The 25,738-nt window shown below is 41.4% G+C and overlaps 2 protein-coding genes across 2 annotated transcripts in view; one reads left to right on the plus strand and one right to left on the minus strand.

Annotated features, from left to right (window-relative positions):
• Positions 1–516: 516 nt before the first annotated feature.
• Positions 517–2,753, minus strand: dnajc28 (DnaJ (Hsp40) homolog, subfamily C, member 28). The gene has a single exon (XM_080203631.1). The coding sequence runs from the start codon at positions 2,446–2,448 to the stop codon at positions 1,372–1,374; it is 1,077 nt and encodes a 358-aa protein (XP_080059757.1). The 5' UTR covers positions 2,449–2,753; the 3' UTR covers positions 517–1,371.
• Positions 2,754–6,835: 4,082 nt separating this feature from the next.
• The window catches only part of gart (phosphoribosylglycinamide formyltransferase), a 39,978-nt gene continuing 21,075 nt past the window's right edge, over positions 6,836–25,738 (plus strand). Inside the window, exons 1-7 of the mRNA XM_080203630.1 lie at positions 6,836–6,919; positions 11,588–11,736; positions 14,109–14,204; positions 16,582–16,756; positions 19,918–20,029; positions 23,378–23,446; positions 24,519–24,644. Coding sequence (XP_080059756.1) covers positions 11,592–11,736; positions 14,109–14,204; positions 16,582–16,756; positions 19,918–20,029; positions 23,378–23,446; positions 24,519–24,644 — 723 coding nt within the window. The 5' untranslated portion in view covers positions 6,836–6,919; positions 11,588–11,591. The remainder of the gene's footprint in view (positions 6,920–11,587; positions 11,737–14,108; positions 14,205–16,581; positions 16,757–19,917; positions 20,030–23,377; positions 23,447–24,518; positions 24,645–25,738) is intronic.

Genomic DNA, 25,738 nt, shown 5'->3' on the forward strand with positions numbered 1-25,738 from the left:
ATACACAGGAGATGGAGTGAACGATAGAATGGCATAGAAAGAGTGGGGTGCAACATGGAATGAATTGATATGAGATGGATGAAAGGTATGTGATGGGAATGGCACGAGATAGATGAAATGTAGGGGATGGGGATTTAAAAAACTCCTGTTGCAATATATTAATTGCACCTCAAATGCTTTACTGGTCTCTCTTAGTATTTCTATATTTTACTTGCAGGTAAAGTCTCCAAAGTCCCACATGACCATTGGCTGGTGGTGACTTAACCTGAGGATCACCACACCTCAGGGGGAGAGCAAGGTGGAGAAGGCAGGGCCTTCATTAATAACTTCAGCCGGTATGGGTAATGAACCCACACTATTGGCATCGTTCAGCATCATGAACCAGATATCCAGCCAACTGAGACAAACTGACCCCCAACCTTCCTTATAATTAGTTGGAGGACAGCAACAGCACAGTCCTGCCAAGGCAGCAACATTAATACATTTTTTGCAGAAAAAAAAGCCTTAGAGATGCATTCAACTTTATTAGATGACAATTTAAATAACCTGACAACAAGGGATAATGTAAAGAGATTGAATAAATGCATTTCCTGAAAACAATTTGAACCTGGGAATCTACATAAAGTACTATTTATGCAAAGACAGTATATTTAACAATGACATTCCTAGTATTCCATTTTGTGAGTTTCACAGTGTATTTTATACCACCCAATTAAGGCTTATTAAAACCATTGCTTTTAAAGAAAGTCAATGCAGACTGAAATAGGTTCCCACTTAGTAGCAGCTTGAACACTTCAACTTCCATCCACCAGTCAAAAAAAAGTGCAACAATAATTAACAACAACCTACAGCAGTTGTTTTGGCAATAGTAGATTTTACAGGCAAATTAAACAATGCCGTGAAAATCACTAAGTCATGAATAGATGGTAACCTGTTTGTCCAATAAAGTAGCTACAGAGAAACTACTTTGGTAGATTAAACAAGAACGAGCATGCATAAAATTTGAAGCTGGCTATTTATGGAGGGAATTCCAGAAGCATTTTTTCACACACAAAGGTAAAAATCTGAACTCTTTTTCCCTCCTAAAAGGCAATGGGTGCTGTGACAATTAGAGCTTCCAAAGATTCAGACTGATAGATCTCTTATTAAGTAAAAAAAGTGATACAGAGCTAGTGAAAGTAAATGGAGTTGGACTACGGTTAAGTCGTGATCCAACGACAGAGCTAATGGCAGGAATGAAGAAGCCAGCTGAGGAAGCTGAACCACCTCCTCTTGTTGCAACTTCTCTGTTTACAATGCAGTTACAATTAAAGATGTGAATAAACCTTCTGATCACAGAAGATTACCAATCTTTCACATGTTACTCGGTCCTTATTTCAGGAAGAGTTTGAGCCAAGAGAACAGACTGTTTTTTGCATGCATAGATGTGTCTTTTCCCTCGGCTGATTTTTCCACAACCTCTGAAGTGGCCCTACTTGCTTCCAAGGACACCTCATATTTCTTCAGTACGATAGCAAGTTCTTTATCTGGATTGAAATGCAGCATCTGCCTGTTCAGCAGAGGGACAATTAAATTGAAACGATCGACCGTTTTATTGAGCTGCTTAATCTCATCCTTGAACTGCTCACACTTGAGGTTCCACTGTTTCTGGTTGTAGAGGGTCAGCGATTCTCCAAGCTTCTTCCTATAGGCCACCATGTCATTTTGGAGCTTCTCTTTGGTCTGTTTTATTTCTTTCTGCCGGACAATCCATTCTGGTTGATATCCATTTTCTATGAGTATCCTGTTCAGATTGTGAGTCATGGGATCAATGTATGGATACTGGGAAAATTTTTGCAATGGTTTACCTTTGCCACTTAGGTTATCAAATTCACCTTTGGCCATCGATTCTTGGATGAGATCTTCCACCAACCGTTCCACTGCTTGGGTTATCTTAATTTTCTTGCTCTGCTGGACATCTTGCACCACCATAGTATTCTCCAGCTCCTCCTGTTGCAGTTTCTGTTTTCTGTAGTCCAGCACTTGCTCAGTGGCACGGTTCATTCTGAATTTTCTGTACTGTTTCTCGCGTTGACTTGGCGTTCCAGCGCCAATGCCCTCGAAGCTAAGGTACTGTCTGTGTTGAGGTGCCATGTGCTTCAATTGGTCTTCCTCGTCGTCCTCCGTTTCAGACTCTGCCGCCCTTTTCTCAGCTAAGTGTTTGACCACAGCCTTGTAAGCTTCTTTCACCTGCATGAACTTCACAGGGTCTGCCCCAGAACCAGTATCTGGATGGTGCAACTTGACCAGTCTGAGATAGGCTTCCTTCACCTCTTCGGCGTTGCAGCCCTCCTGCACATTGAGCAAGCGGTAACAGTCTCGGAGGCTTTTGCTCATTGCTCTGTAACCCAAAAACATTCTGGCACTTCGACTGCAGGTGCCAGCACAGCTCCTCTTAGCTATCAGCATGTTCTCGCCGTTCTATACAGCAAACATAACTACACAAGGGGACCGCTAAACTGTATGCCACCTTGCATCTTAATAACGCACACAAGCTTTAGTATTAAAAGTCCTTTTCCGGATTTACACAACAGAATTGGGCCAGCAATTAATACAATTTGTCTGTCCGATTAAATCAAAGAAAACTGTTGCTCAAACGGAAAAGCTCTAAAAATATTCAGCAGAGAGACATAATTGTGTCTGGAAAGTCGGTGACTGTAAAAGCGAACCCAGAAATCACCTTGAATCCTTCCCCCTGCAGGTAGGAGACATGTCTGTTGTGTACAGTGGATCCTGGGAACTGTAGTTTGTTCTTCAAAACGCTCAGGAAAACTCCAGGGCAGAGCGCTCTCAACTGGGTGAAACAGGCAAGTGGTGCAGTGAAGTCCAGCTGCGAGCTTTAGAATTTAAACTGTTCCAGAACATATGTTTGAAAGACAACGTCTAAGAAGGAAAATCCCATTTGACAAACGTTGGATTGCAAGGTTAGGGTTTTGTCTCGAACGGGGAGAGTGGGTTACAAAGGCGAAACAGTGTGGACTTCGGAAATTTGAAATAAAAACAGGAATTGTTAAATTATTCAGCAAGTTAGGCAGCATTCAACAGAGCTGAGAGGGGTGGAGCTGGGCAATATTGCCCAGTTTGAAATTGGAGATCTAACTTCATTGCAGTGTTAAAGAAAGCTTACTTGTGGCAATAAATAAACTTAGTAAACTAAATTAATTAAATTGGTTAGGTGCAGTGGCCATGCTAAATTTTCTCCTCAGTGTACCCAAACAGGTGCCCGAGTGTGGGGATTTTCACAGAACCTTCACTGCAGTGTTAATGTAAGTCTACTTGTAACACTAATAAATAAACTAAATTAAACTCTTGATCAAAGCAAATGACTGCGGATGTTGGAATCTGAAACCAAAGAGAAAATGCTGGAAAATCTCAGCAGGCCTGGCAGCATCTGTAAGGAGAGAAAAGAGCTGATGTTTCGAGTCCAAATTACCCTTTGTCAAAGCTTTTTTTCCTCCTCACAGGTGCTGCCAGACTTGCTGAGATTTTCCAGCATTTTCACTTTTGGTACTAAATTAAACTAAATGGCACGGAGAAGTGGTTGGAAGTTCATCGCAGGTGGCACAATGGTTAGCACTGCTGCCTCATACCACCAGGAACCCGTGTTCAATTCCGACCTTGAGCAACTGTGTTAAGTTTGTACATTCTTCACATGTGTTTCCTCCAGGTGCTCTGGTTTCCTCCCACTATCTAAAGATGCTAAGTTTTCCGTGAGTGTCCCACAATGTGTAGGTAGATGGATTAGGCATGGGAAATACGTGGGGTTAGGGAGAAGGGGAAAGAGCCTCGGTAAGACACTCTGTCAGAGAGTCAGTGCAAACTCGATGGGCTGAATGGCCTCTCCTGAACTGTACAGTTTCTGTGAAATATGACTCCAAGGTTGAGAACAGTCTGGTGACAGAGGGAGATGGAATCAGTGGTTAGGGAATTAGTTTGTTGTAAGACCACAATATCTAGTTGGAGGAAAGTTCTGCCCATCCAGAATTGAATATCAGACAGAGAAAGCAGGAAGTGGGAATGTAGAGATGGTACATGTGATACCTAATGCTGTGTTTTTGGATGCAGCTGCAAGGAGGCAGCACATCAATGAGAAATGGAGGCGGGGAGTGCCAAGGATAGATCCTTGAAGGGGACACCAGAAGTAATGGTGTAGAGGGAGAAAAATCATTACAGGTGATGCACTGACTATTGTTAAGTGAGAATGGACTGGGAGAGTACAGTCCCATCCAACTAGACAATGGTAAATAGGCATTAAAGGAAGATGGTGCAGTCAGCTGTTTCAAAGGCTGACAGATAGGTCAAGAAGCACTGGGAGGGAGATTTTGCTTTTCCACAAACACAGAAGATGTATTTGTATCTTTAGCTTGAGTTGTTAGACACTGTGGCACTGGGAGAAACCTGATTGGAGGGATTCAAACATGAAACTCTGCAAGAGATGGGCTCAGATTTGATAAATGACAACATGTTCAGGGACTAAGGAGAGAATAAATAGATTAGAGATGAAGTGTTGGCTTGCAGGAACTCTGGAGTCAAGAGTTGAGTTTTGAGAGGGGTGATGATGGATGAGATGTGTACTGTACCTCTGGAGAGAGAAGTGTTAACAGTAGTTAAGGTAGGAACAAGGAGGGAAATTGGGTGGTCAGCAGTCGAGTGGATCTCAAGGACAAGATAAACTTGGAGAGGGCATGAAGGGAGGGAGATAGGAGAAAAACTATAGAAAGAAGCAAGCTCAGAGCTAAGGTGGGAAAAATTTAGAAGGACTAGGTGAAGAATAAGATATGGTAATGGCAGCTGATTGACTAATTCCAGGTAGGGTTCTCCAAAAGTTGTTGATTTGGGCAAGATTCCTCGATTTGTCACCTTCTGGGTGGGATAACCCCTAAATGTCACAAGCCAGGGTGAGGAGGGATGATTGGCTTCATGTCTTTATTCAACTCACTCTCTGCTGGTAGCAACAAAGGTTTAATCTAACAAGGTTCCCTTGGATACCTTTTCCAGACCCAATAGTTATGTTTGAATAAGGAGCCAATGTTATCAGCCTTTCTTGATTTACAATAGAGTAACCTTATTATCTGCTAAAACGGAGTTGAGGAGAAACTTCTTCACTCAAAGGGTGGTGAATCTCTGGAATTCTCTGCCCGTTGAGGTGGTGGAGGCTGCCTCGCTAAATATTTTTAAGACGCGGGTTGATGGGTTTTTGATAAGCGAGGGGATTAAGGGTTATGGGGAGAGGGCGGGAATGTGGAACTGAGACACGACAGATCAGCCATGATCTTATTGAATGGCGGGGCAGGCTCGAAGGGCTGGATGGCCTACTCCTGCTCCTATTTCTTATGTTCTTATGAAAATGATAAAATACATGCATCCAGCATGATACAGATTAGAGATAAGAATTGAGCCTAATAGAATCACTAAGTGCAGAAGGTGGCCCTTTGGCCCATCAAGCCTGCACCAACAACAATCCTACTCAGGCCCCATCCCTGTAACCGCATGTATTTACCCTGCTAATCCTGCTGACATTAAGGGACAATTTAGTATGGCATTGATACAAATATCCACAATAGGTTGATAGTTGGCAAGTGCATTGTTTATAGACATTTTGGAGGGGGGTGGATAGAAGGGTGGAGAGGACTGATGCATTGGTAGAGTGCACAGGACCAGCAGCAAGAAAGGTGTGTTATTTGGGAAGGAGATTGGTAAGATTAGCCCCCAGTGGATGTACTGGAAGGAAAGATTTGATTTGATTTATTATCACATGCATTGGCATAGAGTGAAGAATATTGTTTCTTAAGAGATCATGAGAGTGTGGGATGGAGCAGCTGTTCACAAGGTGACACTGATGAGTGCTCTTTTGGGCACATTGGAGGAGACCAATAGGGACACAATGGAGCAACCGTAGGCATATTTAAGAAGGAATCAAGCCAGGCTTGGCAGCACAAGCGTAGCAAATTTGAGAAGGTACATGAAAAATTAATACAAAAGGGGTACCACCAGATTAATAGTCCGTACAAATTATGGTAAAATAATCATTGACAGTGATATTTTTTCCACTGCACTCAGGTACAATTAATTCCTATTCAGAAGCTGAGGTCTGATTAGACAATTGAGGCTGGTTGTCATTTCCAAGCTGCTGAAAAGCAAAAGAAAAAGTAAGTTTATTTATTACTCAGAAGTAGGTTTACATTCACACTGCAATGAAGTTACTGTGAAAATCCCCTAGTAGCCACACTCGGGCACCTGTCTGGGTACACTGAGGGAGAATTTAGCATAGCCAATATTGTCTAAACCATCCTGTGCAGGACCAGAGATGGTAAGCCGTCGGGGAATCATACAGCACTGAAAAGAGGGCCATTCGGTCCATTGCGTCTGCTCTCCCTCCTTTAGATTTGCACATTTCTCATTTTCACGCAAACATCTCAGCTACTCATCCGCCTAAACAAAAATCTGCAATTAAACTTTTCACCCCCCGCCCCCACAGGCTAAAACTCCATCACTCTCAGCTAAGCACTTTGTGGTATTACAAAGCAACATTGCCCCAGCGACATACTAGTTAAATGACTGTAGCTGAGTCTCCAGCTCTGCACTGTGGTCAGATAGGGAGCAAGCTGGAAACTACAGAACCCACAATCCCTTATGTTCATAATTGACTTTTGTTAATTAAATAGTAACTTTTTTCAGAACAACAATAACAGAACTGGTTGTGCAAACGTTACTTTTATTTCCCCAATCTTGGGTAATTCGGGTTACGATGCGAACGCGGCAACTTTAAAAAGTATCTTGGAGGCGTGTGTGGGGCGAAGCCTCGCCCCTTTTCAATTGTATTTCACTGTGCCACTGCTTGCAGTTCAGGATTTCTCCGCTCTTTTAGGCAACCATTTGTGTGAGTACTGTCTGTACATGTGCATTTTTACTTGCGTTCATTTTGCTGTCGTAGCACGTGTTTGTTTCTAAGTTTCAAAGATCAGTAGGTGAGCTTGCAAACATCCAGCCATCACTTGATTTTAGTGTATTTTAATCCTAATGCCCTGTATTGACTCGCGTATGTACAATAGTAAGAAGTAATATAGCCTGTATTTTAACAAAAAGGACTGCATACATGAGGCGGGCGCAGTTAACTTAAAACTAAGTGTGCATGCTTGCTGCTTTACGTGGCTTGGTATTACACGTTACCCTTGTTGCAGTGTTAGAATTGCTCATGGATGTATCTTACTTAGTTTGAATAATAGGAAAAATAATAAAACAATGGACAAGTCGCAGGATAAATTCACTAGATGCTACTAGGGTCACCAAGGTTGAAGGGATAATTTTAGATTTTTTTTGCTGTAAAGATTAAGGGTTATCTGATTATCATAGAATCCTTACAGTGCTGAAAGAGACCATTCGGCCCATCAAGCCTGCATTGACAACAATCCCACCCAGGCTTTATCTCTAACGCCAAGAAACAATTTAGCATAGCCATTCAAACTAACCCACACATTTTTGGAATGTAGGAGGAAATTGGAGCAGCCGGTGAAAACCCATGCAGACACGGGGAGAACTTGCAGACTCTGCACAAACACCCAAGCTGGGAACCGAGCCCAGGTTCCTGCTAACCACCGTGCTGATTATGTCTGATTTTACTTCTGCTTGTTTTGGAAAGTCTTCAAGCTACACAGTGTTAATGTTTTACCACTTAGTGACAAGAATAACATGATCGCAAAAGAGTTTGAAGGGATAGTTTAAAAAATTACATTGAGTGGTTAGGATGTGGACATTTTTGTTACAGGTTGTTGAAGTGGCATTCTTAAACTTTTTGAAAAGAGAAATTTATATTTCCAAATCTCTTCCAAAAGTATCCTGCTCAAGGCGTGAACCTTTAATTTATCACTCATTCTCTCTTACTGGTAATTTCTGAATGCTATATAATCCACTTTGACTTGCACAAATAGAACTCTCCTATCATGATTTCCAAACATCAGTTTCCTAGGAGTCAACTTGGATACCCCTCCAAAAACAAACTTCTGGCAGTCAGTTGTATTTGATGTTATCCTAAGTCCACAGCGTGGTTTTATGTACATGGGTACTGACAAACTGTACCTAACATACACACTAGTTAGCCAACATAATTTTGAATGTTACTTGTTCTCATTCTGACTTATAAGTTCATATGTATGAGGAGTGATTGACTAGGTTAGGATTGTTTTCACTGGAGTTCAGATGAATGAGGGAGGATCTCAGAAACTTATAAAATTCTAACAGGACTAGACAGAGCGGATATTCCTAGAGATAGGGGAAGTCCAGAACCAGGGGTCACAGGCTGAGGATTCAGGGTAGATCATTTAGGACAGAGGTGAGGAGACATTTCTTCACCCAAAGAGTGGTGAGCCTGTGGAATTTGTTACCACAGGAAGTAGTTGATTGTGTTCAAGATTTGCTCCTCACCTCTGTTTTCTTGCCTTCTCCACATAATTCCTCAATCCATTATCAATTAAAAATCTGTCTAATGCCTCCTTAAATTTACTCACTATCCCAACATCCATCACACTTTGGGTAGCAATTTCCACAGATTCACAACCCTTTGGGGAAGTAGTTTCTCCTCATCTCTTAAATTTGTTACCTCTAATCTGAAGACTATGGCCTCGCAAGACTACTTGCATCTAGAGAAGCATGAGGCAGACGAAGCATATGCTTACATCTGTTTTTGTTGCTTGTTTTTCCTGGAACACATCACTAGCCTAAAACCAGTGGCTGACAAGGAGTCTCTCCCACTTTTACCGCACCTTGGGCATGTTGGAAGGATTTTCAGGGTGACCAACCTTGTTGGCCATGTTATGAATGCATATTCCATGGTTAGTAAGAAGTCTGACAACACCAGGTTTAAGTACAACCGACTTATTTGATAGTAAGCTCACTAGCTTTCGAGGTTTTCCTCTTCGTCAGGTGAAGAGTTCTGGCCTCAGACAGAGCACATAACAGCACAGACAGTTTACAGATTACTGATTAGAATGTGAATCTTTACACCTAACCTGCTAGTCAAGTCTTAAAGTGGCTAACAATGAGAGTGGAAGGAACACTGATTACAGGTTAACGAGATGTGTATTGTCTCCAGACAGTACAGTAAGTGAGGTTTTGCAAACTCAGGCAAGTCATGGGGTTACAGATAGTGCGACATGAACCCAACATCCCTGTTGAGACCCTCTTTGTGTGTGCGGAACTTGGCTATCAGTCTCTGCTCAGAAACTCTACGCCTGCTCTGCTATTCAATACAATCACGGCCTCATCTCCACCTTCTTGCCCGCTCCCCATAATGTTTTATCCCACTACTAATTAAAAACCTATCTCCTCAAATTTGGTTATGCACTCTGGGGTACAGAATTCCAAATTTTGAATCCTTTGAAGTAATTTGTCCTCATTTCTATTTTAAATCTTCCACCTCTTAGCCTAAAACTATAGCCTCTCATTCTAGAATATCCAACAAGAGCTCTACAATCACCCTATCAAACCCCTTTAGCATCTTTTATACCTCAATTAGATCTCCTCTCATTCTTTAAACTCCAGCGAGTAAAGGCTGAAACTTCTCAATCTCTCTTCATAAGAAGAGTCCTTCATCCCTGGAAGGAAACTAGCAAACCTTCTGAACTGCCTGTCATGCATTTGCATCATTCCTCAAGTAAGGGGACCAAAACTGTGCACTCCAGATGTGGTCTCACCAACGCCCTACACAGTTGCAACAGCACTTTCTTATTTTTATACTCAATTAGCAATATTTGCCTTCTTTTTTAGATGCTGCACCTGCAAATTAACTTTCTGCAATTATATGTGATAAATTCACACTGATCTATATTGGATTCCATCTGCCAAATTTGGCCCACACACCTAACTATCCATATCCATTAGAGGAAACATGGCAGGAGCCACAGGACTAATCTCTTTGTCTTTAGCTCTGACAAGAGTCATTCAGACTTGAAATGTTGGCACTATTCTATCCACAGATGCAGTCATACCTACTGAGATTTTTCCACATTTTCTGTTTTTGTTGCCACAGAGTTAATCATCTTCAAAGGCCTGATTTATGACAAAAGAGTTGAGGAAAAAAAAGCTTTTCATAGAATGCTTCCTCAGAAGGAACTCTTCAAATGCAGACAATAAAAATATTACAAAACTTATTCCAATTTATAAATCAAAGGGTTTACTAAAGAAAATTCATTATTGAGAACTTGGGGTCTCACCCTGGAGCATTCCAAGCTCCCCACAATTCCAAACAGGTTTTTATTTATAGTAAGTCAGCTGGTCAGCTGACTATTACATCATTCTCTAATTGGTTCCATTGTTTACTGGGTCAGCTGACCCTTCCAACTTGTTATCATTGGTCACATTACATCCAATACAAAGTTGTCACCAGTTCCATTCTAACGTAGAAACCGTACAGTGCAAAAGGAGGCCATTTGGCCCATCATGTTTGCACCAATCACAACACCACCCAGGTCCTTTCCCTGTACCTTATTTACCCTGCTAGTCCCCCTGACACTAAGGGAGAATTTAGCATTGCCAATTCACCTAACCTGCACACTTCTGGACTGTGGGAAGAAACTGGAGCGCCTGGAGGAAACCCACGCAGACACAGGGAGAATGTGCACACTTGACACAGACAATCACCCAAGGCTGGAATGGGGGGAAATTGAATGCCTGTTGCTTGGAATAGATTACCAGATTCTAGGAATCTTGATAGAAAATGTGGGGTTTAATAAATTAAGATGGAAGAGTGATCTTCTTCATACTGTAATTATCTTGTGACTATATATTCAACTCGTGCCATACAGAGAATGTCAGGCAGAGCTCATTCTGGTGATAAGGGTTTATTAATCCATGAGTAATGGAAGTCATGAGTGTATCATGAGAGCTTTCTGCATGAGTGACTTTTGAAAGAAACTCAATGAACGTTTCCTTCTGTGTTCATCCTTTTTTAGCCTTTTAATGTTTGTTTGTTAATCGAGTGCTACTGGACTCCATGGCCTGGGATAATTAGTAAATTTGCAGATTTTTGTTTAGGTTCGTTTGATAGAAACTGTAAAAGATGGTAAAAAGTCTCTAAGTGCACCAGTCCATTATTGATAGTACCTTGTTTTATCTTGGGTTGCTTTAGAAGGTCAGATTTGAGAGCTAATGTTATTGAAGTCTGTATTTAATTAACTTGTCTGAAGTCCCTTTCTTTACTGTTTACATTTAGAATAAATGTCTCTCTTGATTTTATGTACTGTCGTGTTGAATCTTAAGCATTCTTTATTTTTCAAAATGTGGGCTAGAACTAGTCTTCATGTGTTCCAGTCAGATGTGAGCCTGATATTGGTGCTATTTGTTAATATTGTTGCAATAAAATTAAATGGGCAGTGTGACGTGAAGACTGATATCTGCCATTACATATGAAGGACTGATAATTGATGTGCCACTTTCAAAGGGCAAGCATCTCGGGTGTAACTAAGAAAGACGCCCTTTTCAGAAGTGGACCAGTGTAGTAGATGGCCCATTTGTCAACTCAAGGTGATATTAATGGACGTAATTGCATGTTTAGGATTATGGCGGAACGAGTACTTATCGTTGGTAGTGGAGGGCGTGAACATGCTCTGGCCTGGAAGTTGGCCCAGTCTCCTCTCGTTCTGCAGGTTTTGGTTGCCCCAGGGAACGCCGGAACAGCTGACAGTGGAAAAATCTCCAATTCAGGTGAGGGGTTCTTGATTCTGGTAATTTGAAATTGTAACATCTTCTTTGTTTTATGCTGGACACATGTTTTAATAATTTCAGATAGTCTCCATTATAACTAGGAGACCAAAGATGGATGATGCAAAAGTAATTCATAATAAGACTGCTATAGACAATCCTGACTAGCAAAGGGGGATGTATTAAGGAACACCAGTCATTGATTTTATTCTTTTGCATTTTCAGCAATAATGGTGCTAAATAATTTCGGGTTGCAATGACAGTGCAACTGTCAGGGTTCACCATCATTACTTCGTAAAAATTGACAGTAATTCCTGCTATCTGCACATTAGTTTAGCACAGAAATCCAGAAGTTGCTGTCAGGAATATCTTGCTGCTCTGCACAGTGCGCTGATGCAGTCTTCACATATTCAATCAGCACATGATTGGTGATTTGCCATGAACTTCAACTTTTTGCTCACGATCCTCAGCTGTAAAAATCATTGAAAATATTAAGTCCTGTTGAATGAAATGTAATTGAGTTTTTAAAAATTCTTAATTCGTGTGTGCTGTGCCTTGTCTGTTGAGCACACAAGAAACAATACTTTTCCCTGTATACTAGAAAAGTTAATACGGCAAGAAGTCTCACAACACCAGGTTAAAGTAAAACAGGTTTATTTGGTATCAAACCTGCATGTTGGACTTTATCCTGATGTTGTGAGACTTCTTACTATGTTTACCCCAGTCTAACGCCGGCATCTCCACAACATGACTACTAAAGATGTGACAACAATAAGTCAAATCAAATAAAGGCAGGCCATTTGCCCTCCAAATGCTGATACTTCATCCTGAGCTGTTTTCTTAGCAGTTTTGTCAGCCATTGCCTACTAATATTAGGCACAGGGTATAGGTCCCAAGTCTCCCTCAGCTGGAATGGGAATCGAACCCTTATTCTGAAGCACATGCTGGCTAACATTGATGCTGTGGAGCCTGCTTAAATCTTTGTGGGCTGTAGTTTTCAAGATTGAAGTAAAGTTTGTTTATTAATCACAAATGGTACATTAACACTGCAATGAAATTACTGTGAAAATCCCCTAGTCGCCACACTCCGAACACACTAAGGGAGAATTTGGCATGGCCAATGCACCTAACTAGCACATCTTTGGACTGTGGGAGGAACCTGGAGAAAACCCACGCAGACACAGGGAGAATGTGCAAACTCTACACAGGTGCAAGCTGGAGTCAAATCTGGGTTCTTGGCACTGTGAAGCAGCAGTGCTGTGGCACATGTTTTCCCTTTGCAGCCGACCACAAGTTTGGGCACTGTTTGTGTTTCCCTTATTAAGTTTAAATACTGAATCTGCTTCATATCTGCCTTCTTCCTAATGTGTTTTGAAAAAGATGGGAGGTGGGGTTGTGGGAACCGATGCTTGGTTACTGTATAATGATTTCCAATCCAGAGTCCAATCACCATGAACATGGGATGTGTTTATGACAAATACTTTCCAGATAAAGGAATTTTAGAATCTTAGTCCTGAGTTTTTAATGCATTTAGAATTTAATTATGCTGAGTCAGGGGAGTTTATCCTTGTGTGGCATAACATCAGAGAGAATCTTTTATTTCGGATTTCTAGCTTTCATTTTTTTAATATATTTAACCTGTTAGTTAGAGTTTGCAATTTTAATCTCAGGGCCAAAGGGGTTATTGCAAAACACTGACATTGTTCACCTGGCCTCGACAATGTTGCTGCATACAAACCTTTGGTTATCTGTGTAGCCCTTTTGATGTTGACTATTTAACCCTATACAGGTCAGTAAATGACCCACTTGATATAAGCAGAGCAGTTATATTTGGGGACAAAGAAATACTTTTCATAAAATCTTATTAAGGTACGGATGATGCTGAATGAATGTATGGTTGTATCAGACTAACTGAACCAATGTTGCCACACACTTTTACCCTGGAGCAAGTCACAAAGTTGCTTCTGACAAATCCCACTAAACCGGAAATGCTTGGAAAGGACAGGCAGAATTTTACAGCCCCTCCAGCTGATGGGATTTTCCAGTCCCGCCAAAGTCAATTTTGAATGGCTTGCTTGCGATATTTTACAGCTCTGACCCTACCGTGATGGCCAAAAAATTCCACTCTGAGTTTGAAAGAGTGGAAAAATATGGGTATAAAACAGAAGTAAAAATACAAACTGCTGCCCTTCTCTGACTGTTATCCTTGGATGAATTGAGCACTAATTCAGGTTTCACTACACCAGAGATCTGCTGATGGGAGGATGTGAGATTTTATTTCTAGTAAACTGTAAAGCCAAAAGGTCAAGATTGCAAAGATAATTTAATGATTTAATACATTGTGAAAACAGTTGTTTCTCTTTTTCTCCTTGCAGCTGTATCTGTCAGCAATCATACAATTCTTGCCCAATATTGCAAAGATCACAACATTGGCCTGGTGGTGGTTGGGCCAGAGGCTCCACTCGCTGCAGGTAAGCACAAGGCTCCTGAAGTTGTGCCATAGGAGAGTAGCTTTCAGTTGCTTGTTTGTTTGTAGTTTGTGCTTCCAGTATTTTAGGTGGAATCATTCACTCTTTAAAATAAATTCATTGCTCCTCTTTTGGGTTGTTTAACACAAATGCGTTGCCTTGCTCACCAGCATCTCAGCATAAATTAAGTCCCTGGATCTATTAAAACTACTGGATCTTTGTAAATAAGATAATCCAAATGACAGTTCAGGTTAATAATTCTTTTATACATTCATCCACAAACCAATGTCAATAACTTTGACTCAAGCTTTTTTTCCAAGTAACTGCAGAACTCTCTTCCATCTTCCCCGCCCTCTAAGGTGGAATTTAATGTAGGTAAATGGGGGTCCTGCCCGCCAGCTGCTGAGTGCCCCGTATCACATACTTTTGGGAAAGCCTGTCAAATTAGGCACTAGGTGGGCCTTCTCCAGGATCAAGGACCCCAGGGACTGAATTCCTGCTCTTTGAGAGCTGCCGGGCAATGGGAGACCAGCAGCTGCGCATTGCTTGGGGTGAGTGAATGCAGGAGGGGGTTACGGAGAAGGGAAGGAGCTCAGCAGCAAGGGGAGGAGGGTGGTTCTCACTGCCCTTCCACTTGTCAATGGCAGGTCCCGTGATCGGGCACTGAGTCATAGGCTCCTACCTTCAGTGCCGAAGGAGACCATTCAACCCAATGAATCTGCACTCGATTCTCTGACAGATCATCTTACCTGGGCCCTATCCCCATAACCCCACAAATTTCAGACAGTTCCCCAAGGCCGGAATTGAACCTAGGTCCCTGGCGATGTGAGGCAGCAGTGCAATCCATCACGTCACCATATGTGACAGCAAGAGACTGCCCTGGAAGCCCACAAGCAGTCACGTGGGGGTGTGCTTTCTTGCGCATAAATGGGGCAGAGGTGGGAAGGCAGCTGTTAACCGACATGATACCCTCCCACCTAATTAACTGCAACCCATGTCACTAGCAAAATCGCCTCGGGGTGTCCTAATCTCCACTGCATTGAATTGGTGCGTGGGAGTGCAGGAGTGATGCTCGTTGATTTGTCTCATTTTTAGTCCTCTTATTTTTTTTTGGAGAAATTGCTTGTTTCAGATCCAGACCTTCCAGAAATTGCTGGGAGTTTGTTGGGGTTGAAACTTATCCCACTGCCCTGATGGGGGATTATTGTGGAATGAGCAAAATTAGCTACCAATATCGGGGTGTATTCTGATCCCAGGAGGTCCAATTGGCGAGCAGGGTGGAAGGTTTGGTATGCTGGGAGAAAACAATCCTGCACCTTGTGGTCTATGGGCTGTGCTGGAAAGGCATTTCACTATTCCATGCAGCAGTTTTTGTTCCCCCGAACCACTGGGTTTGTTTACCTGGACAACTCATAGATTGGGAATAGTCATCTTGTCCACTCACAGTCCTACTTCCAAAAAACCTGGAGGTGTGCTGCTGGAAGCATTTTGAGGTTGAGTTTGAGATTTCTAAAATGTTCACATCCCAACTTCCTGACTCGCTCCCAGCCATCTGAGAACAGATGCTACACCGCCTGGCCTGTCAATCAAAGCAATACAATAGTTTTATTTAACTCCCACTGACACCTGCAGTTCTTCTCTCAAACCAAAGAATAGGGGATTTTTTAAAAAAACCCTTCAGATCATGAAAGTTAAACAGATTTTATCCACTCTTCCACAGTGCTTACATCTACTCCATTAACCGATGACTCCTCCTACAGACTAAGGCCCTTATAAGTGTATTCAGCACTGAGTTAAGTGGACCCTGCTGAGTTGGGGTTTCCCTCATGTGTGAATCACACACTTTCTCTCTCTCCCCCCTCCTGGCAAACAATGTGTCCGTTAGTAGTGGGGCAGGACTTCCCCCCCCTTCTGTTTTTGAAGGTTCATGGACTTGTGAAGATTTTGTGAAAATCCTAATCTTAATCACAAAATTGTTAATGTTCTTTCAAGGTAGTGTTCTATTTCTGACCTTTCACTCAGTGAATGACTTCCATTTTTACAAAGGCTGAGATAGGGATAATAGTCCAGGATTCCTAACAATACCCATTCAATGACAATGTGTGAATGTTGGTTGGGCTTGACTGTGATTTTCTTTTTCTTTTGCCTAGTTATAACCATCCTGTCGAATTGCACTGGGTAAATTGCTCTTTCCGAGAGCTAGCATGGACATGACGGGCTGAATAACTTCCTGTGCTATAACCATTCTTTTGATTTCCCACTCCCACCCACCTTCACCGTGCTCCAGTGCAAGTCGCTTGTCATTGGAAGAGGAAATTGGAAAGAGAAGGAGGAAACTGGAAGATAAATTTCTAAAAAGCTGTTTGTTGATGTTTTTCAGGAATTGTCGATGACTTGACAGCTGCTGGAGTGAGATGTTTTGGCCCGTCAGCCAAGGCAACACAATTGGAAGCTAGCAAGCATTTTGCCAAAGACTTCTTGGATCGAAATGATATCCCCACTGCTCGATGGAAAGCCTTTACAGACTCCAAGGAAGCATGTAATTACATCCAACAGTAAGAAGGGTGTTCATCTTCATAGTGTGCACATTAAATTGAGATTTTTCTAGTGTGCTGAAGACCTTTATATTAATGTTAATATGTCATGTGACTAAGCCTCTGCAACTTCTTGTTAGGGACAGATCAGAAACCCCATGGCATATTATGAAGTTAGACTCAAACACAACTATTTTTTATTTTGGCATTAGTGTGAGGGTAAGATATTTCACTCCAGCTGTGATTCTATTGATAAACTAGGAATCCTTTATCAAAATAAATTTTGTTCAATATACAGTTTAACTATAAAAAATGAATTAGTTTAATCTTTACCAATTGAAATACTTAAACATGACAAAGTATAATTCTTAACTGCTAATCTATCTCTATTAATTCCAATTTAAGCAATATTCCTCATAGCCTTAAACTCTCTTCAAAGTCAGTTAGCAAACAACACAGAGTTTGTGCTGTAATGTGGGCTGCCAGTCCTCAAACCTATAGAACACCTCTTGCAAAAGAGACCCATTTCTCCTAGTAGGTCCCAAACAGCAGAATCCAGAGAGTGAGAGAGAAGCAGAAATTAACTATTTTTCCTGTAATTTTAATTTCTCCCATTAGGACATCACTCTGTTTCTTGTCAATCAACTTGATGAAAAATCTACACTGAAACCCCAGGGGAAAAACCAAAAATGCATCAGATCAGAATAAAACAAACACACCTTTAGCTAAGATCAGTTATTAGTCTGCTTTCTCAGCATGTGAGTTGCCTGGTGCAGACAAATCAGCACCATGTAAAGAGAGCTGAATTCTAAACATACCTCTTACAAGAAACATGATTAAAAATACATTTCTTAACAGCACAGTATTGTCACAGTGTTTATCACATCAGCGTAAATGTTAAGATGCAAAGCTTAATATTTCAAATGGTGGTCTTGCAACTAAAACTTAATCGCCTGGAAAATTTTGAAGTACTGGAGTCAGAGGTTTACAGCATGGAAAAACACCCTTCTGCCCAACTTGTCTATGCTACTCAATTTTCCCAATTGCCTGTGTTTGGCCCATACCCCTCTATGCGTCTGTGCAGGAGCATTTTTCAAAGACTATTTATTCTGCTGGCTTTTGCTTAATTATGGCTCAGCTTTCACAAAGACGTGCAGAAACTCTGGCTAAAGATGTTTCTTTATTTTCCAAACTGGTTCAATGTATGAGGGAGAGAGAGTTGGGGGCAGTTCCAAATAACACTGAAATTACATCACTCTCGGTATTACAGTTATGCAGTTTTCAAAACTCATTTGCTCATCCCAGCTGGGTATGAGCCAATCATTATTATTATTGATTAAATTACCTTGACCAATAACATTTATTCTCTGACAGCATGGGGCTACCTGAGTTTGCAGACTTTGAAAGTCTTTCTCACAGTTACTTGACACACTTCCCACAGACTTTAACTGGTGTAATGCACATCCTATTTATTAAACTGTCTAAGACCTGTGCCATTGTCCTTGGCTAGTGAATACTGTATTCATTGGGGCTGTCTAGAGACATTGATAAAAATTGCTCTTCCCTTCACTTAGTAGCAGCGTTGTTCTGAAGAATGTGGTGCTTTTTACTTGACTATGACCTGTAATGCCTTGCAGCTTTGTGTTATGAGCCATTATATAGAATATAATGTTTTCAGAAATACATGTCTAAATTCTCTAATAATGGTTATATGTGTTTCTATGCAAACATTACCATTGTAAACTATATCCCAGGCACTTTATGACTTTTCTATACTCTATTCACTCTGTTCTAATCTAACCTGACTGTTAGCCTTTTAATCCCAAATTATTCTTGACTCCCTCTAACATAATCTTACACATGTAACTGTCTAAATGCTTTTTAAAAGACAAAACTGTATTCATCTCTGCTATTACCATTGGCAGCTTGTTCCAGATACTCACCATTCTCTGTGTAGAAAAAAAATTGCCCCTCTGGACCTTTCTGTATCTCCCCTTTCAGCTTAAACCTATCCCCTCTAGTTTTAGACCCCTCTACCTTTGGGAAAAGATGTTGACTATCTACCCTATCTATACCCCTCATTATTTTACAGACCTCTATAAGGTCACCCCTAAACCTCCTACACTCCAGGGAAAAAAGTCGCAGTCTAACCAGTCTCTCCTTATAAATCAAATCATCAAGTTCAGGTAGCATCCTAGTAAATCTTTTCTGCACTCTTTCTAGTTTAATAATATTCTTTCTTTAATAGGGTGACCAGAACTGTACAAAGTATTCCAGATATTGCTGTTTTGTACAACTTCAACAAGATGTCCCAACTCCTGTATTTAATGTTCTGACCAATGAAACCAAGTAAGCCAAATGCCTTCTTCACCACCCTGTCCACCTGTGACTCCACTTTCAAGGAGCTATGAATCTGTCCGCTAGATCTCTTTGTTCTGTGACTCTCCCCAACACCCTACAATTAATTGAGTAAATCCTGCCTTGGTTCAATCTACCAAAATGCATCATTTCACATTTATTTAAATTAAACTCCATTTGCTATTCGTCAACCCACTGGCCCAATTGACCAAGATCCCATTGCAATCCTAGGTGACCTTCTTCACTGTCCACTCTGCCACTAATCTTGATGTCATCTGCAAGCTTATTAACCATGCCTACTAAATTTGCATCCAAATCATTATATAAATGTCAGTGGTCCCAGCAACGATCCCTGAGGCACACCGCTGGTCACAGGTCTCCAGTTCTACAACTGCTTTTGTCTTCTGTCATCAAGCCAATTTTGTATCCAATTGGCTACCTCACCCTGGATCTTGTGAGATTTAACTTTGTGCAAAAATCTACCAAGCGTTACCCTGCCAAAAGCCTTTCCAAAGTCCATGTAGACAACTTGTCCTTGTGCTTTTGCCAGTCAGAAAATCCAAATACTATTTACTTACAAAATTGAAGAAAATGATTTGAGGCTCCACTACTGTTAATAAATAGGTTTGATTAAAACCCGAAGCAGAACATAAGTACACCATTAGCCCTTGTACTTTGCTCTGAATTGCTTCCTAGTGTGTGCATACACTACATGTTACGTCTTGAAACCTCTTAAACAGGGAATACCATGCATGGTGCAGAGAAGGAAAATTGCAAGGAAAACTCCATACCTGGTAATGGATTTCTTGTTGCTTTTCTTTCAGGGCTGATTTCCCCGCGCTAGTAGTAAAAGCAAGTGGCTTGGCAGCTGGGAAAGGTGTTATCGTGGCAGCTGATAAAGGAGAGGCTTGCAAAGCAGTCCATGATATAATGCAGGTATGTTACCATGGAGTTTTGTGTAAGTTTCAAAACTGTGGTTTTCAGTGAATGAAAGGAACACTCCTTCATTTTAAGTTTATTTATTAGTGTCACAAATAGGCTCACAATAACACTGCAATGAAATTACTGTAAAAATCCCTGGCACCTGTTCAGGTACACCTGAGGGAGAATTTTGCATGACCAATGCACCTAACTAGCACATCTTTTGAATGTGGAGGAAATCAGAACATCCGGAGGAAACCCACGTAGACACTGGGAGAATTTGCAGTGCCCCAAGCCAGGAATTGAATCCGGGTTCTTTGTACAGTGTTGCAGCAGTGCTAACCACTGTGCCACCTTGTTAAGGTTCCTTCCAAGGCCTCCTCTTTGAAGACCTGTGTGACAACAGTTGTATTTTTGTTCCATGTCACCTTGAGGCTAAGCAGCTGCTTCAGATCCTATTGCTTCCAGTAACTTGCTAAACAAGAGTGTGAGGGGGAGAAATGTGTTCACTGTGCACAATCCTGCATCGATTCACAAGGGCAGGTGGCGCCATGGGCCAAGGAGCAATCTCAGTGCTATCAATGAGGATAGTTCAGGCTATGAAAAAGGAACTGGGGACAAGAATACATTGTGAGGAACCACACACACTACTGAAGACTGTGAAAGTGGCAACAGAAAAGGCCACTGGAAATTAAAATTGTAGAGTATAAATGATTTGTGAAAGGTAAAAAGGGAAAATTGGGAGTGGAGTGGCTGTGAACTTAATAGGGAAAACATATGGCTGTAGAAAAAGGTGGAAAGCGAGACAAAAATTTAATTCATACAGATGGAGGTCAAGATGATTAACGACCAATCACACTAAGTATAATTTACATGTTATCTAATGGTGGAAGAGATATGCAAACAAATTAAGGAAATGAGTTTAAAATAATAATAAACTTAGGTGATTTCAACAATCTTTATTAATTGGCCAGAGTGGTAGGAAAAGGCTTTAGGGAATAGAGTTCCTGCACAGTGTGTACAGGACTCCTTTTTAACCTGGTATATAGAAAGCACGATAAGAGAAGAATCATTATTGTATCCAGTTATGGGGAATGAACTAGGGCACATTAAAATGTACATGTAGGGGAACATCTGGGCAATAATGACCAAAATATTATACATTTTTTAGTTTAATTGGGACGGACATGTGTATAATGTAGACCAGGGCAGCAGATTGGAGAAAAGCCAATTTTGAGTGTTGCGAATAGAGCTTTGGAAAGTAAAATGGAAAACAATAGCAGTGAACGATGATGTAGAACAACAATGCAAAATATTGAAAATGGTGTTGAACAAAATGCAGGGAAAATAGATTCTGTTTAAAAAAAATTTAAAAAGCTAAACAGTAATGAGTTACTTTGGATGAATAAAGACATAAGGAACACACGGGGGGATAAAAAAAAGACATTCACTAAGTACATTGGCAGCAAGTTAGAGAATGACGAGGCAGAATATGAAGAAATTAGAAAATAACTTTTTTCTAATGGGGGCAAAGAGGATGTATCAAACTAAATTACCTAGGAGCATAAAACAAAATGGTAAATATTTTGCAGGCACATAGGAAGCAGAAAGTCATGATGGCAATGGAGTTACAATTTACTTTTATTCATTCGTGGGACATGGGCGTTGCTGGCTGGCCAGCATTTATTACCCATCCTTAATAGATAGAACATAATGGAAAGAACCATCTTGGCAACAATAGAAAAGTGGCAGAAATATTAACAAATAATCAGGGTGGCACTCCCGATAGCACTGTTGCCGCACAGCGCCAGGAACCCGGGTTCGATTCCCAGCTTAGGTCACTGTCTGCCTGTGTGGTGTTTCACATTCTCCTGTGCCTGCGTGGGTTTCCTCCGGGTGCTCCAGTTTCTTCCCACAGTCTGAAAAACATGCTGGTTAGATGCATTGACCTGAACAGGTGCCGGAATATGGCACTAGGAGAATTTCACAATAACTTAATTGCGGTGTTAATGTAAGCCTTACTTGTGATTAATAAATAAACTTTACTTTTCCATGTTTACAAGGGAAGTGGGGCAGGTGAGCATGACATCAAGTGAAGAGATTAGAAATTAGATAACTGTATTTGAAATAATTGAAATATTACATAAATAAATCTTGTCAAATATGCAGTCTGCCGCTCAAAAGTAAATGTTGGGCAGGATTCTACGGCCGCACTCGCCTCAAAACTGGAGAATTCTGCCTGAGATCAATGGACCTTTGCATGGTCCACCTCCCGCTACAATTCCCCTGGCAGGCACGAAGATAAAAATAGTGGCATGAGTTTCTACAAGGTTATGTTCGTTTGCCAAAAATTGGACAAAACAGTAGATGCAATCGAGCAGACGTTGTGTTTAATGTAAATTGAGTTTCTGTCATGTTTGACACGGTTTAGAAAGCACCGTATTGGAAGCTTGCCCCATTCACAAAGCTGAACATTCTCCTGATTGAATTCCAAACCATGGTGATTGTCTGCCACTAATTGTGCAATTTGGGGAACCTTCAAAGAAGCTCTGAAAATTCTGCTTTGTAGATGCTTGTTCACCAATTGGCATTTTTTAAAAACATTTTTAAAAAGATGCTTTATTTATAAACTGGCTGCTGTACACCTATGATTCTGCATTGGCTTTTTTGCAAGTCATCTTCAGTTGTTTGAAGTCAGGCCACTCTTGGTACAGACCCTGATTAAAAATAATTCCATTATTTTGAGGAGATAGGGGTGGGGGGAGGGCCGGCCAGGGGAGGTCTGGGAGGCTAGCAATCAGCCGGTAGGCCAGCGATGGGGGTTTGTGAGGCTGGCCTGCGATCGGGCTGACCAGCGATCTGGAGGCTGACAATGGGGGCCACTGCGCGTGTGTCGATCTCCACGCTGATAGATCGGCACAGTGGCCCACTCAGTGTTTACGCTGTTGGCTTCTCGGTGGGAATAGGACCCAGCTACAGATTTCCAAAGTGAATCCTGTTAGGGTTCTCTGTGATGCACTGAAGTGTTGGAGATTTGTTCTGAAATTCACGCTAAATAAACCAGCGGGATTTACTCCCGTTTTCCTGTACGTCAAGAACTTTGAAGTTGTTTAGCAGAATCCTGGCCCTTATCGTCAACGAAAGAAATGTTTTGTTGGGGGTGCTTTTTGTACTAATTTTGCTCTGCTCTTTGAAGATTATGTCTTTTTTTGGGTATAGTTCCAAATATCTAAACCTAAATTTTTCATTATCAATTTGGTAGTTCAAATGTAGTTTTAACAATTAATCTGCTTAGACCTTTTTCAACTAGTATGCGGTATACTGAACTTTATTAACTTGTATTTGTATTTCCTTTCTGAAAAGGAAAGGGCCTTTGGTTCTGCTGGTGAAACTGTGATTGTGGAGGAGCTTCTTGAAGGAGAGGAAGTTTCTGTAAGTAAGGCTTGTGCCTTTTGCCAGCCTACTTATAAATTGAAGTTTTTGTTTATGTTTTTCATTGCCAAGTTCATCCAATTGTGCATCCAGAGTAGATTCAATGTGGGTTATATACCATGAGTAGCTCGGATAAAAGTTACACCTGGACCTGGAAGATCTGATCCCAGGAAGTCATTCAATCATTAATAAAGTTTTAACTTGCATATCTGGTTTACCAAACTGATTCCTGGGATGGCAGGGCAGATGTTTGAGGAGAGATTGAGTCATTTAGCATTGTATTCACTGGAGTTCAGAGGTTTGAGGGGTGAATCTCATAGAAACCTATAAAATTCTAACAGGACTTGACAGGATAGATACACAACGGATGTCCCCGATGATAAGGGTGCCAAGAACAGAGGTCGCTGTTGCGTTTTATAATAGAGACAGAGATAAGGAGAAATATCTTCACTCAGAGAGTGGTCAGCCTGTGGAATTTGTTACCAGAGAAAATAGTTGAGGCCAAAACATTGTATGTTTTCAAGAAGCAGTTAGATACAACACTTGGGGCGAGAGGGGTGGGGTCAGAGGATATGGGGGGGAAGATGGATTTGGGCAGAATGGTGGAGCAAGCTCAAAGGGCCAAATGGCCTCGTTGCTCCTATATCTAGCTTCTATATCAGCCCATCACTTTAGACAGAGCTCCAATGTGCTGCACCACAGAATGATGGGAAATTAGGTTGTACCAGCGTTTTGTGCAATGAATTGCTGTACTGTGACATGACATTACAGAGAGTTCCAGAGCGGAGACCATTAATTTCCCCTCCAGTTGCCTTGTATTGAGAGCAGTTGCCATGGGCGTATTGTCCAGTGGTGGTGTGATATTCTCAATTGATTTCTGCTCAATCAGATCGCAAGTATCTCTTTGCATCCCTGTTTACTGTTTTCAGTGCTTTCCCGGCACGTGATTTCAATTGGCTAGGACATCAGGAATCAAGTTTGTTTTTCCTGAATAGCTTGAATCTTGTTCTGAAGTAACTCAAGTGGGCGACCAATTCTATTATTAAAGTGTAATTCTGATAATGTTGTGCAGTGCCTGTGTTTCAGTGACGGTGTCTCAGTTGCCTGCATGCCACCAGCTCAAGATCACAAACGCTTACTGGATGGGGACCAGGGACCGAATACAGGTGGAATGGGAGCTTATTGTCCTACCCCTCAGGTAAAATAGTATTTGAAGATTAATCTTTGTGATTTTTACAGAAGAATTTTGATAGTTTGGTTATCCCTGGTGGAATTGCAACATACTGTTTTGGGCAGTACTTCAACTATCTTTGTTGATCCTGTCTACACTTCCTGCTGCCTCAAGAAAGCAGCCAGCATAATTAAGGACCCCACACACCCCAGACGTTCTCTCTTCCACCTTCTTCCGTCGGGGAAAAGATACAGAAGTACCAACCAACTCAAGAACGGCATCGTCCCTGTTGCTACCAGACTTTTGAATGAACTACCTTATATCGAATTGATCTTTCTCTACACTCTATGATTGTAACGCTACATTCTGCACTCTCTCATTTCCTTCTCCCCTATGTACTCTATGAATGATATGCTTTGTATTGTGCACAAGAAACAATACTTTTTGCTGTATCCCAGTGGAATTTGCGAATATGACTCGTCAGTCAAATTTAAATGAGTTAAAACAGCCAGTGTCCCTTACCTGCAATGGCCACGTTGCCATTCCACACTCTGAGCAGTTGAGAGAAACTCCCAGAAGGGCAACAGGAATCTTCTCTGAAAATGTAGAGGCATTGGATGATGCCATCAGGACTGTGCTGCAATTTTTAACTGGAGGCTTGTATTAACAATATTGGGTTTCCTTGCTTGGCCAGCTAAGTGTTCCTCTGGGACCCTATTAAGATACCTTGAGCCTGCCCCACTTCAGACTCCCCTCGCTTTACCATTGTATCATTCAGTATACACTGCTTCTGTCCCAACCCCCAGCCGTAGCTTCCTCCAAGCAACCCAGAATCACTTAGCTGAGTGCTGGGACCATTCTTCCAGATCCCTGGCAGCGAACATCCTGTGGAGATGCCAGCGTTGAACTGGGGTAAACACAATAAGAAGTCTCACAACACAAAACTTTAACCTGGTGTTGTGAGACTTCTTACAGCGAACATCCTGCCAGCTAGAATCTTGCACCCTGACACTTTACCAGCTACTTGTGCAGTGGATGGACAGGCCTGATGCAGGTGAAGTGGTTAAAATCTCCTAGGTCTCCTGGGTGTGGCCATCTGCCTCAGACCCACCATATAAATA

This window comes from Carcharhinus amblyrhynchos, chromosome 15 (assembly GCF_965287045.1).
Source record: "Carcharhinus amblyrhynchos chromosome 15, sCarAmb.v2.hapA, whole genome shotgun sequence".
Taxonomy (NCBI): domain Eukaryota; kingdom Metazoa; phylum Chordata; class Chondrichthyes; order Carcharhiniformes; family Carcharhinidae; genus Carcharhinus; species Carcharhinus amblyrhynchos.